The sequence below is a fragment of the Drosophila melanogaster genome, chromosome 3L, assembly GCF_000001215.4.
Source record: "Drosophila melanogaster chromosome 3L".
In the NCBI taxonomy this organism is placed as follows: domain Eukaryota; kingdom Metazoa; phylum Arthropoda; class Insecta; order Diptera; family Drosophilidae; genus Drosophila; species Drosophila melanogaster.
Genome location: NT_037436.4, coordinates 6,988,506 through 7,007,086, shown reverse-complemented (window position 1 = coordinate 7,007,086; position 18,581 = coordinate 6,988,506). Strand labels below are relative to the sequence as shown.

The 18,581-nt window shown below is 41.2% G+C and overlaps 2 protein-coding genes across 10 annotated transcripts in view, besides 1 other annotated feature; both read right to left on the bottom strand.

The window, feature by feature from the left end:
* Positions 1-8,244, bottom strand: part of Mp (Multiplexin) — a 54,657-nt gene extending 46,413 nt beyond the window's left edge. For 6 of the 9 annotated variants that reach the window (NM_001300032.1, NM_001300033.1, NM_001169887.2 and 3 more), the window contains exons 1-2: positions 8,084-8,244; positions 7,252-7,452 (exon numbers count right to left, since the gene is read on the bottom strand). The gene's annotated coding sequence lies outside the window, so the exon portion shown is untranslated. The remainder of the gene's footprint in view (positions 1-7,251; positions 7,453-8,083) is intronic. The other 3 variants (NM_001169885.2, NM_001169891.2, NM_001259722.1) reach the window with 3 other exon arrangements.
* A 3,347-nt stretch (positions 8,245-11,591) lies between these two features.
* Positions 11,592-12,133: a mobile genetic element.
* Positions 12,134-12,639: 506 nt separating this feature from the next.
* Positions 12,640-16,465, bottom strand: bin (biniou). Its single transcript, NM_079226.3, has 4 exons — positions 15,226-16,465; positions 14,135-14,411; positions 13,670-14,063; positions 12,640-13,140 (listed from the first exon to the last, which is right to left on the bottom strand). Exons 1-4 carry the CDS (start codon positions 16,254-16,256, stop codon positions 12,812-12,814), a joined length of 2,031 nt encoding a protein of 676 aa, NP_523950.2. The 5' UTR covers positions 16,257-16,465; the 3' UTR covers positions 12,640-12,811.
* Between the last annotated feature and the right edge of the window lie 2,116 nt (positions 16,466-18,581).

Sequence of the window (18,581 nt, the reverse complement as noted above, 5' to 3'; positions counted from 1 at the left end):
TTAGTATAAATATCAGCGGTCCCCCCATTTACGACTCCATTTGATCCGCACAAAAAAAAACATCATCTCTGTGTTTGGCATTTGGGTTAATTCCCTTGATAATGATGCCGGCAAAATGGCAACATAAAAACTGAATCGCCAGACACAAAAAATGTTCAAAAAACAAAAAGTATAAATATGCAGCGATCTCGGTTTTGCTTTCCATAACCAATTACTTTTACTTTCTGACCCCGATCTCCTCAAGAACGTGGCTAAGTTGCAGTCCTACTAATTGGCCACATGCCTCGGAAGCCGAGGAGCAGTAGCTGAAACTGCCAATGTGCCACTTGCATCCCGCTTTTATTTTTCTACAAAGCACTTTCCCTTTTTATATACACTTGGAGAAAATAGTGTATTAAAGTGTCTAGACAAATCAGTCGAAACACTCTTCAAATAGAAGACAATACAAATAGTTTTTGAAATGCTTTAGAGTTTTGTTCTATTAAAGTTATTTTCTGATTATTGTGCAATTTTCCATTAAGAGCGATTGTTTTTTCCTATGCAAATAATTTATGATAGTTTCTAGATTCGTTTTTTTTTTGGTGCAACAGCTGCGGGCTAGTGATTTAAATGATCTCTAAGCGACGAGTGCTACTCATATTGCACTTAGCTGGAAGGCGGCCATGTGCAACATGTTGTCGCAATACCAAAAATAAAAAAATACGAAGGCGCAGACAGCGAAAAAGTTCAATGAAATGTGCATCATGAGGCGTCTCGGATACAGATTCAGAATGGGAATTCGAATGGAATTGGGATATCCAGATCTGCCGCTGTGGCCATGCGTGTCCCATCGAACTTGATGAATGGGGTGTGCCGAGGCATCAGTGTGTTCGTTATTGCTGTCATTATAATGCTTTGCATTTATTTATAGCTTCTTTGCCGCTTATCTCGCATGCAATATGTGTGTTTTTTTTTTTTTCACCGGACACTTCAGCCAAAGAGTATAAATAATGATCAGTGATCTTTTGGCAAACGCAAAAACCCAAAATAGGTAGTTGAACTCTTTCGTTGCAACACGGGATTCAAGGTTGACTGGGTGGCCCCTTCATTTCACGCAGTCTGGTATCGAAGATCGACTTCGTACATAGAGATGATGTTGCCTGTGAATATTTTTTCGTATTTCCATTCGCTGGCATTCAGCCAGCCACGCAATGCCAAAAAGTGCAACTCGAAATGGAGCAAAAGTTCATAAAATTCTGGCTAACAGTCGCCGCAAGAAAGCTGACTAATTATTTGTTGTGATATTCATGGAAAATTTTGTTTTGCTCATGAAGTAAGCTAAAATTTTGTCCTAAAATCTTTTCTATAACTTTCGAGACACACCGCGGCATTCCCAAGGGTCTAAAGAACGCAGAAACTCAAAAGTTTCACAACTCAAATTTTTATCGCTTTAAAAATAGGCATTAATGTTCACACTTCAACAGACGACAGCTGGCGGAAAGACAATTATTTGTCCGTCAGTCTGTCCAATTTTGATGGAATCATTTGTCTGCGATGACCTTGTGGCAGCAGATGTAGGACCAACTGCATGCTTTCCCATAAAAGACCTATAAACATTTCAGTTTATTTTCAAATTGCCATCTATGCTTGTTGTTATTGCTTATTTTCGCATAAAATTAAAATGTTGGCGGGAAAAATGTATTTTATTTGTGTGTGTGGTTGTGTATGTTGCGAGATGTCTCTTTTTTCCGCACAAAAAAAAATAACAAAAAACAAGAGTAATGGAATGCCCGGGAGATGGCAGTGGGTTAACATTCATCATGCTAGTTTTGTGGTCTAGGATTCGGTGGCGTATGCGTAATGCGGCCACTGATACGAGCTTGCCACTGGCTACAAAACGTATTTATGGCCAAAAGCCCGTTATCAGCTTGGCAACAGAAGTGCGGCAAGAAATCCGAATTAAAGCCAGGAATTAAAGCTGGCCGAACGAAACCCATTTGATTGCAGTTGATTGGCAATCAATGAGCTTGCTGCGTGCTCCCCCTGTCACCAGATAAGCACAAAAAAATCTATTAACCGGACTCGGTGTCCTGGCCAAACGAAATCTAATATCCATTTGGAATGGAAGGGGCAGCATCACCGTGCCAGGACACGCACACGAAAGGCGGCAATAAAGCGTCCCGGACTTCAGTTAATAATCAATGTGAGTGGATGGGTAGCGATGGGGTGGTTGGAGGTGCTGGGATTACTCCTTGAAAGGTTAAGTAGCGAGTTGTCGAGTGGCACTTGACTGCCAAAAGCAGGAAATGGGAAGCCAGGACACGATTGATGTCGATAAGTCACATCCTCGCCGGGCTAAAGGCGCATTACGCATACGTGGTACTGTTAGTCAAAGGTTTCTACTTCCACGCCTAATTGAAACGAGTTCCATTAGTGCCTACATGCTCCACAGAGGACGACTAAGTGACCCCCAACCCACCGACTGAGTGTCCCTGCCAGAGATAATGAAATGAAGTAATAAATAAATATATTAAAATGCACACACGTCTCGCGCATTTAGCTCATTGTCGCTGGCGATATACGCAAAAACAAAAAACAAAAAAAAATTAATTAATAAGTAGGTTTTACATATAGAGGAATGATTTCATAGTGTAATCTGGTAGCTAGTCTAGAATTTATTGGACAGCATCAAAGAGACGCCTTCTCATGCGAATTCAAAAGTGTATACCATATTTTGTAAGCATACACATTATATGTGAATTTATGACGATCACGCGACGAACAGGTTCATTGGATGAGTTTCCATCGCTGGACTGCGTATTTATAATTAACTTTGGGCACATGGAAACAGCAGAGTCAAGAAATGGCTTTCCCGATCGGTTTAAATGTATCAATATGCATGTGAAATATATACGAACTTCTTTTATCTTTTTATTTTATACATTGCGCAATCTGTTTCATCTGCTTAAGCATCTTAAAAGCTGAGATTAACATTAATGATCTACCAAGTCCGTTGGTAGCAAATTGATTCTTCCAAAGGCTTGATAAAAGAAACAGTCTTCAAGTTTACCTAATAGAGATTTAAGTTAATTATATAACTTATATACAAAATGTAGTCAAAACTTTTGTCGCACAAAAATTGCCTGATAAAACCAAAGCATATTTCGTTTTTCTTATTGCTTCTGATATCGCAAACTTTCCTATGGCACGTGTGGCATAAATAAACCATTTATTAGAGTAATTTATGTTTGTTCATGTTTCGCCGTATTTTATTTAGAAATTCAAATCATGGCTGAGAACTAACATCGTTAGACGGAGAACTAGTTTCCACTGATCGAGAATAAATATGTTCAGTAATTGCACTCAAACTTCGAAGCAAATTTAGTCGTAATATGTAAAGTAATTCCCATTACGTCAAAAAATTTACGTCTAGCCAATGAGTATGCATGAATTTCAATTTCCAAAGTGTGCATAAATTGTCGAATGAGAAGTTGGAAAAAAAAATCGCCGACTGGAGGACAACCGCAATCCGATGGAAACCAGACTCCAAATCCAAACGATCTGATAAAAAATCATTCGAGATTTATGATAAATGGCACAGAAAGATATTTTTCGAACCCGGTATGTTAGATGTGTTAGGATTGTTATTATTATTCTAATACATATATATAATATAACTACAGTACAATTAAATTTTAGTTACTTCAATTTAGTTTTTTTTTCAAGCTTCTTTCCTTTAACATTCGCCTTCTTTTCAGTGCTTTATTGCTGCCATTTGAATGCAAAATCTAACCTAATTTCGTGCAATTTCTCTCAGTGCACTGCGTTTTTGCATAACTTCTTTGCCGCGACAATCGAGGCGGATAATCGCTGCCAACTTGGCATCGCATCAAGTCGCCGGCACACACAATGAATGCCAATTAATTAAGACGCCGGCACGGGTACGATCTCTCTGCTGCCCGTCGACTTATTTGGCTAATTGTCTTTCGATCGATCAGATAGTGGCCGAAAATGAATATATATATACATATAATATATATTCCAGCCCACATTGAGTGAGCAAATTCAGATTAAACGGCTTGCGTTGCGCACGCGTTCAAAGGCAGCGGCCGGCAATTATTGTTAACACGGGGAATCGATCGAAAAAAAAAAACTGATTCAGAGGCGCCAAGCTCAGGTGACGGCGCTAAGCGTTTTGCATAAATTAAATTGACATGATTTAACTACAGATTGCCATCGTACACGGACAATTAGAAGGCGCAATTAAAGCGGGAAATATCCAAATGTCTTTCGCAGGTGACGAAAGTGCACTACAATCACTGAGAATTTTGATCAAAGACAATGTCTTTGTTTATGTATTTTCAATTCGTAGGCATAAACAACAGGAGACAATGGCCATTGTCCTGCATTTATAAACAATGACAACAAGTTCCGAAAAAAAAGCGGAACACAAGCAACGATAAAATATTTAATGGCAAGGTCAGCGAATTAATGTTGATTCACTGAAATTGCAGGCGATTTTATTCCGAGAATGCACAAAATGTAAATGCAATATTAACGTTATCAAAAAAATGCGACACTTTGGCCTGGGTATCGTGGGAAAGTAACCTCAAATGCAAATCGCTGATTAGACTAATCCCAATGCCCGCATGCCACGCCCACCGCAAATAATTCACGCCAATCTTTCACAACAATTATGCGCAACACTTGCCTAGCTAATATTTATGTAAACACGGACACGTATTTTCACTTGGAGCCCAAACATGAATCTGTGGGATGCAAATGCATCTGCATCTCGGCATTTCAGCATTAACATCTTAACATCTTGGCAACGGAAAGTCAATCTGAGTGTAAGGCCGCGTTAATGCCGCAAACCTGTTCGTCTTCTGGCTATTTATTTTGCGGCATATATTTTGTTAATTTTGTTACCTTTGGAGCTGCTTGGCTACTTGATTTAGTAGTTTACTACGGTTATGCACTGAGAAAAAATTATGATTAACGAATATCAAAACAAAAGATTTTATGAATACGAATCAATATCTGGAATAAATTTCATTAAATTTGATATATGTCAATATATACTTTCTGCCTAAAAGGTATTTATTTTTCAAATATTTTTTTTTTCAAGTGCATCATGACTTGCAGACAGACAGCTGCTTACCGAGGGACCCTCTTAGTCTTTCAACGCCAACTGTCTGCTTTCATTAAACAATATTATGATGAGATGCGAGTATGCGGCATTTATGAGGCAACAAGTTGTGCGGATACTGGGCATGTTTCTAATTTAAATATTTTGCAAGTGCGCGAATCGAACGAAAATCGCGCACTACCATTCACAAGTGACCTAATTGAGACGTAAGTTCCTCCAGTTATCACATCGGCGATTGTTCACTCACTTTTATGCCTGAGTCACTGCAAAGTGGCAACAAAAAACAAAAAAATATGACGACATCGAGGGGTGTGGGTGTGTGGGGGTCACATGCAAATTTGTAGCCAATTTTAATTAATTTCTACATGTTTGCATTTATTGCTTTTTTAGTGAAAAGTCGTACTTGTTTCGCTGCGACTGACTCATGAAGATTTATATTTGTTTTCGCTACGGAATCTCAAAATGGCACACATTGTTCTAGTTTCATCAACGAAGCCTACTACCATATTTTTAGGCATATTTTTTTCCTCTTGTTTTGCCGAGTTTTTTGTAACTTATACTGCTGACATTACCCCCTTTGCAAATGTTTATGTGTATTACATCAAAGTACATTTGCTTTTCGGCCAGTTGTCGCTGCCGGTTGCTGTTGCCGTGAATTAGAGTCGTCACACAGTGGCAACAAAATCGCAACAAAAGGGGAAACTTTCAACAGTCAAGCCCACGAATGTTAACACAAATGTGCGGCAAAAATGTTTGCTGTCACAACTTTTTTCCCTGCCAAATTCGGGGCATTTGTCATTTAATTAGGACAAGCTAGGTCAGTCCGCATGGAAATGAAAAAAAATCGTACTTGATACCGGTGGGTAAAAATTCAAAAAAAACTAGAATATTCTCAAAGTTCAATGATTGAATATCTTAAAATTTAAATACAACATTTTCCATGCATATCATGCAGTGCGTTACCATTAAGCAATAAGTCTTCAAAAAACCAATTACTTAGGGAGGTCAAATTTTTTCCTGTAACTGATGCAATTTGGATGCACTTCATGCTTCAATATATTTCAAATATTTCACCAGAAAACTCAAACTGTCACAGAAGCCACCCATGGAATAATTATAGATTCGCAGTCATGCGACAGCTCTCACTCAAGATTTATATGCAATAATTACAAGTTTATTTCGACATGATTGCAATATGCAATTATCGCGCTTTAGGTATGTATTTATATATAAAGCTGGGCCCCATAAATCGCGAAATTCGCAGGCGAATAAGTTGACTTATTGACTAGCCCCGTCGACAGCTTCAATTTCCGCTGCTCCATCGCAGACTTCATCGACATAATGCTGTTGAAAGATCATTAATGTGGGAACTCCTAATGCCGACAAAATATTGAAGCTAAAAAAAAAATATAAAGATAGGCAAAGAAAAACTGCAGATGGTATAGGGAAAACTTTAAAAGAAACTTTGCAGCAATAGAAACATTTAAATGTTCTTTTCTTTAGGCATAAATTAGAATGAGTTGTTGGTTTTCTTTAGCATTATAACCCTTTATATTTCCTTTTATGTAAGCAAATCAATAGTTATTTTCAGAAGTGCTGACTTATCCGTAAGTCAGTACCCTTAAACGTGAATATAATGTGCAAACATTTTGTATGATTTTAAATCAAGATTGCAGACATACTGCCAATATTTGAGCCAACAGATGGCCAAATAAATCCGTCAAGGGCAAACCAAAAGCCGAATATTGCTTCTTCTTTTAAACCAATAGACTCTTAGTTATATTTATTAATGAGCTGCGCAAATATGCATAGTTAATTTTCAGTTCATTGCCGTTGTTTTTGCTTTGTTTGTTTGTCGGCTATTTTGTTTGTCGTCATGAATGGGTCGATTATGATATCGGCAGAAATGGAGAAAAACTAAATGTTATTTAATAAGTAAATAAAAGCAAAGCTAATCGTTGGCCGAGATTACCACAAGCGAAAATGCATTTCCCGCACTTGCAATTATCATTACGAATGTCCGACTTCAAGTGGATTTGTTGGGCAATATGGAATTTTTGGACGTACACCCATTTACGTGACCATCAAAGGGTAATCGCTTAAAAATAGTTGGGCGGACTTACCTCAGTCTCCAGCTGAATGGCACTGAATATTTCCACGTATTTCCTGGCGGAAGTGGGCCTTTTTCACTGCTGCATAGTTTCGGGCGACAGTTTCCAGCAGCAGGACACTTTTCACAAAGCCTTCGGACACTTTTCTTTTGAGCCCCGGCTTCCTTTTCTATATATATACTCTCGGTTATTCCGTTCTTGTAATTCACTACACTACACAAAACGGGGGAACAAAACGGGGATTTATAAAGGGGTGTACTTGGGGAAGATCAATGGAAGTGACCAAATGGGCAGACAATGATTGGTCATTCGAGATGGCATTGACATTGGCCAGTCATTGTCCAATCCAATAATGGCACAAAGCAGGAGCCACAAAGGCAGCCCGAAGGATTTCTGAACACAAAACACAAAGTGGACCGATCGGCTGTGGGGGACAACTAAGTTTCGCAATCAAAAGTGCACTGAAAATTTAATTTGTCTTTTTTTCATAAAAAATGAGTGTTCAAGATTCACGGTTTGCTTGTCTGAAATGTTTTAAGAAAGAAATCGAAGCGGTATATATTTTGCGTTCATTAAAAGTTTGCCTCTACATCAAAAGCTTTATCAAAAATAATTGACATTAATATGAAATATAAATTATGTGACTTTTTGTTGATTAAAATTGTTTACGACTCTTAAAATGTATGTTTATTAGCACAATTTGTTCAGTGTGTTTGGTTTTAGTACGCTGAAGTCTACGAGTTTATTTAAAACGCTTTAAAATTGTATTTTTAATGCACTTTTTCTATGAATATTTTTAATATTTTCAAGCTACGTTTTTTTTTTCTTCTTTCATTTAACGCACAATCTCGTTTTATTTCGCAGTGTACCAATCTCAGCCGGCAAATTCGCGAGTTGTATGTTTTTCGTTTCGCAGGGGAGCACGCTTCGTTGTGGCCGGCACTCAATTCGCGTGTGGGTGCCCTGCGATGCGCTCCGTTCAGCGTTCAGACTGAGACTGAGACTGAGGCCTGAAAAGCTGGCAGCCGGCAGAGCAGCTGGCAGCGCAGTCGGCAGCGGGAGAATGCCGAAATCAAAATGCTACCGTTTGCCGTCTATGGTAAATACATTTTGGCAGATACTTTTGTCGCTGATACCTATACAGATACTAATGGAACGCGAAATTCGAAATGCAATTAAAAGCATTGTTTTAAGGCACTCGAAATGGTAGATAACTTTTAAATTTAAATGAATTTAAATCGAGTTTTCGATTTAGTAAACAGCTAGTGCAATTTTGTTTTGCTGAGCCAATATTTGAGGTGCAAACTGAACGAATTTAATTGACTTTCTACGAGTATCCTAAACGTTGTGTACGATGAGCAAAATTGCGGAAATGAAATGAAATTAAATTGAATTAATTATATTTAACAAAAAACCAACGATAGTTGTACTTCCGAAAACAATATTTTCAACAAAAAACTGATAAGCATTATTCTTAGTTTCTTTTCAAAGAAATTTGAATTTCTAGAATTTATGATTCTCACTCGATATAACTGGCGGTATACATGATATCATAAACCGTTTTATGAACAATATTTCCAGTAACGCGAATTTCCTGCAAGCCAAATCAAAGCGGCAATTTTCCGCTGCAAGGTGCAGCGACTGCAGGTGCTTATGGCTTCAGCATTTTCCGACTTCTCCCTGCTGTCGTCTTTGCACCGACCACTTGGCTATAAATAGGGCCAACTGGAGAGACGAACCATACGGGGCAACACTTTCGTTTAACTTTGGCAAGGGAAAGCGGGCAGGACAGCAGCGCAAATTAGTTCCCAAGCGGCTTTGAAAGGTACGTGGGCCATAGGAAAGTGATAAGGCTACAAGTGCGAAGAAGTCGACAAATTTTTGGAGGGGCGGGAAAACATAGTGAACACATGCCCCTGGTCCCACATGTGCTGTGGCAAGTTGGCCGTCTTAATTATTTATACGTAATAAAACTAAGCATAATTTTCCAGCAACAACTACGCACCGGCGCCTCATTTGAAATTCTATAAATAAATTGAAAAGCAGTTGATATAGTTGAATCGCAAAAGGCTCGAAAGGCTCAAAACTCAAAAAAGCCGGAAAAACTGAAAACACATTCATACAAGTTGTTGGGCAAAAAAAAATTGAGAGAGGAAAAGAGCCAGAGAGAAAGAGAGAGAGAGAGAGAGCGCGTGTGTGTGTTGGCAGAGAAAGAGAGCGCCGTCGACGTCGACTGCGACGCGGGCACATGCGGCGTATGCGTAATTTTGTCAGCCTTATCAGAAAGCCATTGCAAGCAAACTTTATTTTAAAGAGCCGGCCATTTATCGAACTTGCAACGTGTTGTCTCCACCCGGCCCTTCCCCTTTTGGATGGGGGTATTCCCCAAACACCCCCCCCCCCTCGACCATTTTCTGCCACAAGAGTCGCGTTGTTTGCACGCCGACTGCCCAAAGCCCGCCAATTGTTTATTCAAGCAGCATCACAGCATCGCAGCATCGCAGCTCATGTTGGCCATGTGCACTTGAACTGCCTTCGCCGGCATGCCTGTGCATCCATTTGGCCGGCGATGTGTTTGTCTGGCCATTTTTTTTCCAACTCCGAAGCCGGCCTGCGTCTCAGACACTGAGAAAAATGTTTTGCCTATAACATAAGGTTATCTACTAAAAGCAATTTCATTCAATAGCGCAATGATGTCAAAAAAATTTTTATTTCTTCGAATCAACTGCAAAGTTATTTTACGAATATGAATATATGAATATGAGTTATCTCCAAAAAAATACATACATATATTACGTTACATTAATAGATAACCAATATATGGAATGTCGCGCATATATTTTTCTCTGTGTAATACGCGCTGATTGCAGTTGTTATCGCGGCAGTTTGTTGTTGTCGCCGGGTTTAAGCGCCTCTTAGTGGCAGTGAATCAGTGGCCAAACATGTAATCTGTTTAATGGCCAACTGACCGTGCATCGGACCAACTGGTCCTTTACGCCCCTGTAGCATTTCAGCCCGTCGCGTATACGCACTGTGAGCCAGACAGAGCATTGGAATTTGCATAGATCTTTCGCCAAATACTTGTGTCTTTTTTTTTTGTGCGGCGGCTCTTGTAAATGCCCACCTGTTGAATACGGCAAACCGAGGCAGAAACAAAACAAAATAAAAGAATAACGAAACAAATGCCATTTGGACATTTTGGGCCAAACAAAAAACCGTGAGTAATCGTTAAACAAAATAACCGCCACAAAAAAACGAAGTTAGTCTCAAAGCGAACGTAAACTTGTTCAGCTGCTGATTTGCATAAAACGCTAAAACTGAAGCTGAAACAAATAAACATTAAGCGCATTTCTGAGAAAACAACAATAAATATAATCATTGCATTTAGTACTAGCTTAGCTGATTTTTCAATTAGTCTCGGAATCGAACGACTTCTTAAAACCCTTAATCTAAATCTCCGATCTTTTTGAGTATTTTTATTAAACTGGCGAAACCTGGCTTACAACATTCTTATCGGGTCTTTTGATTAGCACTTATGCCTCGTTTCAGACACCATTTATAGATATCCACAATTCTAGAGTAAATGACCCGAAAACCCGAAAATTCAAACCAAAACATGCAAAATTTACATAAATAACGACCTGATTTGCCTTGACTTTAATCATCGAAAGTTGAAGTTTATTTGCATTTAAGCAAGAATCCGATTGCATATAAGTTTGATTATATGATAGCCACATTTCCGCTTTTAGTCCTGAGATCAAGCAGATTTTATAGTGTGGCGCTCAAATTCGATGTTTGTTAACAAAAGAAGTCTGCTATGCACATATACTTGATGTTAACTAAAACTGATTATCACCAATAAAATGTCGCCTTATTTTTCTGGGTATTTCTAAACCTGCTGGACTCTTTTTTTATAGCCCAGTTTATTATTTCTTGAACGTTTATAGACCCAATATAAAAGCGCCTAATATGTGCTAAAAATTTGGATGCTGTTGATTAGCATCACACTGGATTCGCATCGATTGAGATAATCCATTTACCCTATTAAGTCAAGTGATAATTTGCATTTTGAATTTAAATATCAAAATAATTTTATTGCGTTTAGTTTCGTTGTTCAATATTCATTATTTGTATGCATGAAAAACTATATATGTGTGTATGTGCCACGGAGACTCACAAACAGCTAGGCAATTTTTATTCTGAAAATAACACGGCAAAGAAAAAGTGTTCTCACTGTTAAAATTCGATTTTCGTCCTTCGAATTCGCTTTTTGTACCTTTGCCCATTCGAATATATACTTTCTAAGACATAGATGGCGCTTTAAATTCGGGGAAATTAATATGGGTTTTAGTGAAGACTTTTTCAAAGGATGCAACAACTTCGATGGCTGTTAAACAGAAAAAGCACCATGACACTGAGAGCCAAAAGAGCAGTTTACGTCCACTGCGTAGCCCCGATCTGGCTGTACGGAATACAGATCTGGGGTATTGCAGCAAAATCCAACTACAACCGCATTCAGGTATTGCAAAATCGTGCCATGCGTGCAATTACAGACTGCCCATACTATGTACGTGGCACTACCCTTCACCGTGATCTGAATCTTCATACAGTGGAAGAGCAGATCTCCAGGCACACCAGCAGATATAGTGATAGACTAAGACGACACCACAGTATACTTGCTAGACGCTTACTCCCTGCTAGGCCTCTAAGGAGATTAAAAAGGAAGGGTTTCGCCAAAACACTTGGACAACCCTAAAGACCCCCTCGAAATATGAGACATAGTTGTAAGTCCTCACATGATTAGTGAGAGGTTTGGTTTTATCTTTTATATGTTAATTGCGCTGTTATGTTACTGTTACTGCATTGTATTGATTCATCGCTTCTAAATAAATAAATATATATAAAAAAGTGAAGACTTTTATGTGATATATATTAGAAGGCATATAAAAGTATGCAACAAAAAGATTGTTTTCGAAACTTACTTGAGCCCACAACAGATGGCGCCAAAAAATGGTTCGAGAATTAGCTAATGAGCTCTTACATCTTAAAGATGAAATTTTGTATGCGGCCTAATTTATTAATTTTTGAATTGTAATTTCCAGTAAGCTTCAAAATTAAATGTTTTGTTATTCTCCTTTAAAAGCAAAATGGCAACACCCAACATCCTTAGAAAATAGGATGGCAGCTCCCGGAATGGGAAAATATCAGGGTTGGCAACTGCGGAAATTGGCGCCGAAAATATGTTCTTTTCAAATTGTTACTTAAAATAATTTGTGTGATTAATTAATATGTATGTAGTTAATTACCGAAGAAATTTCTTTATATTATTTAAATTGCTATAGAATTTGGATGTATTTTAGTAACCGAAGATATAATAATTGAACTTTCTACGCAATGTTTGTCTTTTTATAAATAATTTGTGTTTATTTCTATTTATATTCATGTATATTATAGTTTCCCTTCTATGCGCTATGCAACTACTTTTACTGTGCCACTACTTAGAGCCTAATTAAACGTGATTATTGTGTCCTTTGAGGTAATATTGATGCACGCCATCCCAAGTTGAGGATGGCTAGTTGGCGTACTTGAGTCCCTCGTAGTATCCACCGCCCCCATTCAGAGCCACCATCATGGGGGGCGGGCTGATGGGCGGCAGGTAGGCCGGCTTGCGATCAATGGGCGAATGATCGATCCCATGGCTGCCACCGGACTGCGATGGTGGTGGCGTCGTGGATGATGTGCCGTGATTCTGGTGCATGGATCCGTGGCCCTGATGGCTGTGGCTGGGGTGGCTCGCATGGTGCTGATGGTGATGGTGGTGCGCCTGTGCTTGGGCCTGAGCCTGGGCATGCTGGATGCTGGACAATCCGGGCAGCTGCTGCAGCGAAATCGAACGGAGGCCTACGGACGGATTCAATTTAGAGAGGAAAAGCGATTAAACTGGCTGTTCGCGTTTTATGGACAAGCGCTAAAATTCACACTGCGCCGCGACGTCGGCGGCAACTATTAAAAGAGAGAGAGTTAAAAACGGAGTCGATCGAGTGCGGCATAGATTACCATATGTTGGTGCTACACCCGCCGCCCCCGCCCACTGTCCTTCGTAATTCGAGATGTGAAACGTCAGCAATTAAATTACCCTGATTGACGCGAACACCCAGGAACATTGTGATCCCCCTTCACAAAGTCGCCCGGCACCCTTCAAGTGGCTGCACTGCGAGAAATACTGGGTCATCTATCTACTTGAAATTTAATAAATTAAGGGCTTAACTTCCCTAAGAGCAGATTTAGATAGAACTAGATACATATTCACATCGGACTTTTCCCTATGATTTTGAATTTTTGTGATTTCTTTGAATCTATGTATACACCCCACCCACAATTTCTCGCTGTGTAGCTCAACCCTCGTCGCTTTCTCGAGCTGCTCACTTACCGTTGTCCAGGCTGCCGGCACTTGTTGCATAGGAATAGCCAGCGGCCACGAGACTCGCGGTTGGCGCATAATCGCTTTGAAGCGTCGCCGCCGCTCCCAGTGGCGAACTTGAGGATGATGCCGATGGGGCCATTCCCAGTGCGGAGTGGGCCAGCGGGGGCGTGGTAGCCGAGCCATTCACATTGCCTCCGGCTGCCAGGCAGGATATGTTCGTATACTGGGGCAGGGGACCCACGCCCATGCCCACGCCCACCGACGACGAGCCACTGTGGGCGGCATGGGCGTTCCAGGGATCGGCGAATCCTTGACCACCAGCCGGCGAGACGCCAGTGGCTCCAGCTGCACTGTAATCGTAGCTAGCAAAGGCAGGCGAGGCGTAATAGTTGCCATTGTCCTGGTGGGCAAAGAGAGAAGTACTATAGATATTATATGATCTTAAGTTGTTATGAAATCGATGGAGCTTACCATTCCCGCATCGCCATAGCCGCTGGCGTAGTATCCATTGGCATGGCCGGCATACGGCTTCACCTTGATCTTGGAGCGATAGCCACGCGGCCGGCGCCTCAGGCTGCCCTCGTCCTCGAAGAGATGAGCCGAGTTCTCGTCAATGGTCCAGTAGTTGCCCTTGCCCGGCTTGCCCACGCCCATGCCCTTTGGCAGCTTCTTGAAGCACTCGTTCAGGCTGAGATTGTGGCGCACCGAGTTCTTCCAGCCCACGTAGGGTCCTCGAAAGAATTCGTAGCTGCAATGATAAATATGAGTTTAACAACTGAGTTTCTAACACTCGCATAACTGCTTATACTTAATATCATGAATTCAAGATGTTCTTAAGGGCACATTATTATGTTTGTCTTTTGCATTGGAGCTTAAAAGCCAGCGAAAATTGATAATCAAGCGTTTATTTATTTTACTGAGCCTGTGAGGCTCAATTAAAATTTTTTTTTTTTTTTTATTTCGGTGGGATCAGAGTGTGGTGTCAAACAAACAAACGATGTCAGCTTAAAAGCCTCTCACGCATTTGGAATCCCCACCAGCCCCGGCTCTGTCCCTTCAACGCTCAAGTGGATTGGATCTCCGTCTCGTCGCCGAAATCGAAATCCAAACAAGCGTCGCGAAATATGAGACATTCTGAAGGATGCGCAAGTCGAGTTGGCCAAATAGAATCGGATGCCCATACAAAAAAAGGGCCAGCGACACATTTTTGCAGTTGTAGCGACCGATACGGATCGGTATTACTGGTATTAATAACCGTATGGGCCGTAGTGTCGATATCGCCAATTGGCTCCGCCTGAGATGCCGCCACCACTCTGGAGATCGTGTTAATCGAAGCGAAAGCGATGCGATTTTAAAGAAACTATTACTCTTTAAAACTGTGTAACTACAACTAAACATAAACAATACTGCAACTTTACTGGTACTGAACTTTAAAAGGAATTTGCTCCTGGTACCTATTTGATATTTATTAAACTGCAAGTTACCATTTCAATATTTCAGATATTTTCTAGACTCAATTTTTAACTGTTACTGTTTCCCCATCAATGCCTTACAATAGTTACCTCTTCTGCAAGTAGGCGTAGATCTCGGAGAGCGTTAGCTTTCCAGTTGGTGATTCCTTGATCGCATGCCCAATCATATTGATATAGCTGAGTGCTGGTTTCTCTGGCCGCCGGGTACCAGACTTCTTGGTGGTATCCGGAGTGCTCGGCGCATCCTGCTGACTGGAACCACCTGTACCAACCACCGCTGAGCCCGAAACCTTGTTCTCCAGATGATTCTGACTGGGCGGCGAGGATTCGGAACCGTTGAGCGACTTGGCAGGCGAGGAACTCGAGCTGGAGTAGTTTAGCACGGGCATGCCGTGCGCATTGCTGATCACCTGCGACGGCGATGTGGAAATGCGCGACATGTAGCCACCGCCTGGTGAATGCTGGAGCTGCTGGGCTGGCAACTGCTGCGGCTGCTGTTGCCCCGCCTGCTCCTGGCTGGTCAGCAATTGGTAGTCGTTCGCACTGAGTATGGTGTTGTTGGAGCAGTACTTAATGGTGGACGCGTACTGATGGTTGAGTGGCTGCAGCTGCACCTGCAATGGCTGCACCTTGGCGGTTGATGTGCTGGAGCTCGCATACTGCAAATCCTGCGGCAGATCCGTGGGCGTCTTCGAATTCGATTGCGGAGAAGCGGATCCAGCCGAATGGGCAGTCATTAGAACCCCGTACGGTGGTATGGGACTGGAGGATGCCGGCGGTGTACCCATGCTGTGCAGCGCACTTAGGCTATAATGTTGTGCTGCCGAAACGGGCGTGGCAGTGGGCGTAGCGTCCATATAATGCTTTAGCTCCATATACCCGATGTTCGGTTTCTCATCGATCAGCTCCGTGGGTGATTCTCCGCCACCCATTGCCTGGTAATTGCCACCGGTTAACAGATTCCCAGCTCTATATGGATGTCCAGTGTGGGTGTGTTGATGTGGGTGGGAGTGTGCATGTGGGTGGCTGAAAGGGGGATGGGCGCGGGGATCGTGGTAGTAGCCACCCAGCTGATCCATGGTCATAACCGAACGATCGGAGGCTTCTTCACTTTTAATCATTTTCACTGGGCTTTTCGGTTTCAAACACCGTGCGTTGTTTCAAAAATATTTTAAAAATATTTTTGGTTTTTTTTTTATCAATATTTCTCTTTGAAATAATTTTCACTATAATTTCGAATCGAAAGTACGCGCAATTCTTTCCGGCGGAGTGGGATTTTCTTTAACCACTGAAAGTACCGCACCGCTTGGCTATTCTCACTCAACTGAAACGGATGGCATATCGCTCCCGCTACTGGCACCACGATCCCATTCGATGCGATCCACTTGAGTTGCCATCGGCCGGAATTCTTTTTTTAGTACGCCCACGCCTTACGCAAATCGCTCGATTCTCTCTCTATTTCTCTCTCGGATTCCCCATATGTACCGTATGTATAGGTTCGGGCAATGCCGCCAATTGGCTCGTTTTCCCGGGGTTTTCCTCTCGGAGCAAAACGCAAAATATATAGAATTCAGGTCTGTGACTTGGGGACTGCGGTTATTGGAGTACGTTTAGATGGCGAAACTTCAGTATGCCAGGTATCTAAGAAACCCAAACGGAACTCAAGGGAAAATCGAGATCTATAAGATGGTATCAAAGAAAATAAAATGTAATGCGTGCTTGAATTTTCTTTGAATTAAAAAATAATATATAATGAAGAAAAGTATGAAAGTTTAAAATAATTATATTAATAATACCACATAAGATGAGGCTTGAATTACAATTGGGATCTATTTTGCACTTAGTCATTTCAGTCCGACTTTAGTTAGCTAAACTGCTAATTTCATAAACATGGCATCTGTGTTTAGTCGCAAAATTGGTTCAAAAGCGTATTTAAATCAATTCTGACCCCAAAAATCGCGAACGGAACCCACACACATTACTGACTCATTATCGCTATTGTTTCCGATGCGAATTCGGATTGAATTTGGATGCACCTCCCCGCTGGGAGTGTCTACCTTCAGCCACCGCCCCTCTGGCCAGTCAACAGTTAATAAATAGTCAAAGAACAGAGAAAGATCCTCGAAGATCGAACCCCGCAATTAGGCACAAATGAATTAACGTATTCGGCGGAAAAAAAGGAAGCTGCCGTTGCTGCTGTTGGCGGCATTCGGATTTCGAAACGAGCTGTTAATTGATTTAGTCGTTGCCTGGCACGGATCCGGACCAAGATCGGGCATGGGAATGGGTACGGGTATGGGTATGTGAATCCAGGGGGAGATGGGTAGGTGGCTGGAGCGGAACACCGCCGGAGAGCGGAACGTTTAGCAGCAACGCTGAGTGCCGCCATTGCTGTCAGCACTACGCCGACTCGTTGGCAGCAAGACGACCGTGACGGTGATGGAAACATGGGCGTCGAAGGGGGGGTATTATTAGTTAAAATAAATAAACATAGATAAAGCTAGAATTATAAATGAATTTTTAAGCCAATTTGTTAAACATACATACTATGTAAAACTGAGATTCAAAATAATTAAATTTTTTTTAAACAAAGATGCTTCACTTGAGTACTAAAGCATACAAAACTAGAATATCTTTCATTTCAGAAACTAAAAACTTTTTAGAGCTCATAATATATATTTCATTTCCTTTTCTAAGTTCCAACTGTTTATTTTTAATCGTTCCAATATCTCCATGTACAATCTCTAATTTCTCTTACCTAATCACTAGTAACTAATACTAAGATTAAGATCCCCCCTCACTGCGCCACTGAACGGCGACGATGGCGACGCGCCGCTCTGCTTCGCTCCCTCTCGCTCTAACCGTGTTGCCGGCTCGCTCTTGCCTTCGCTGTCGTCGTGGCAACGATTCAATTCGGTGCTCGGTGCCCCAAAACAAGATACGAGATACACAGGGGCGCGCACAAAGATACAGATACATTCTGTGTGGCGGGGACACACGGGGGCGGAGTTTTGTTTACATTTCACGAAATTCTATTTGTCGACGGCATCGGGCATTGATTGAGAAAATCGAAGGAGAGAAAATTCCGCTCGCTAGGTTACCATTTTCTTTTCCCATTTTTTTTTTTTTTGTTTTGTTTCTTTTTTGGCTGTCTTGCGGACGCGGCCTGAAAGATATTTTAATTCCATCCGCCACTTTTCTTACCCACTCGCCATTTTCTGCGAATTTCCCAGAACTGCCCATTCGGGTTTTCCGAATTCCGCCGTCTTTAGTAATTTCCAATCGGGCATACAGATATTTTTCACTTTTGGCCATTTTTCCCGCGGCTTCTGCGGTTTGGAGGCCATAAATTAATTTTACTTTTGATTATTATTACTTCTCCTTAATCGCTTTTTTTCTTATTTTTTTTTTTTTTTATTCTTTCGTTTTGCACGCTGTTTTTGTTT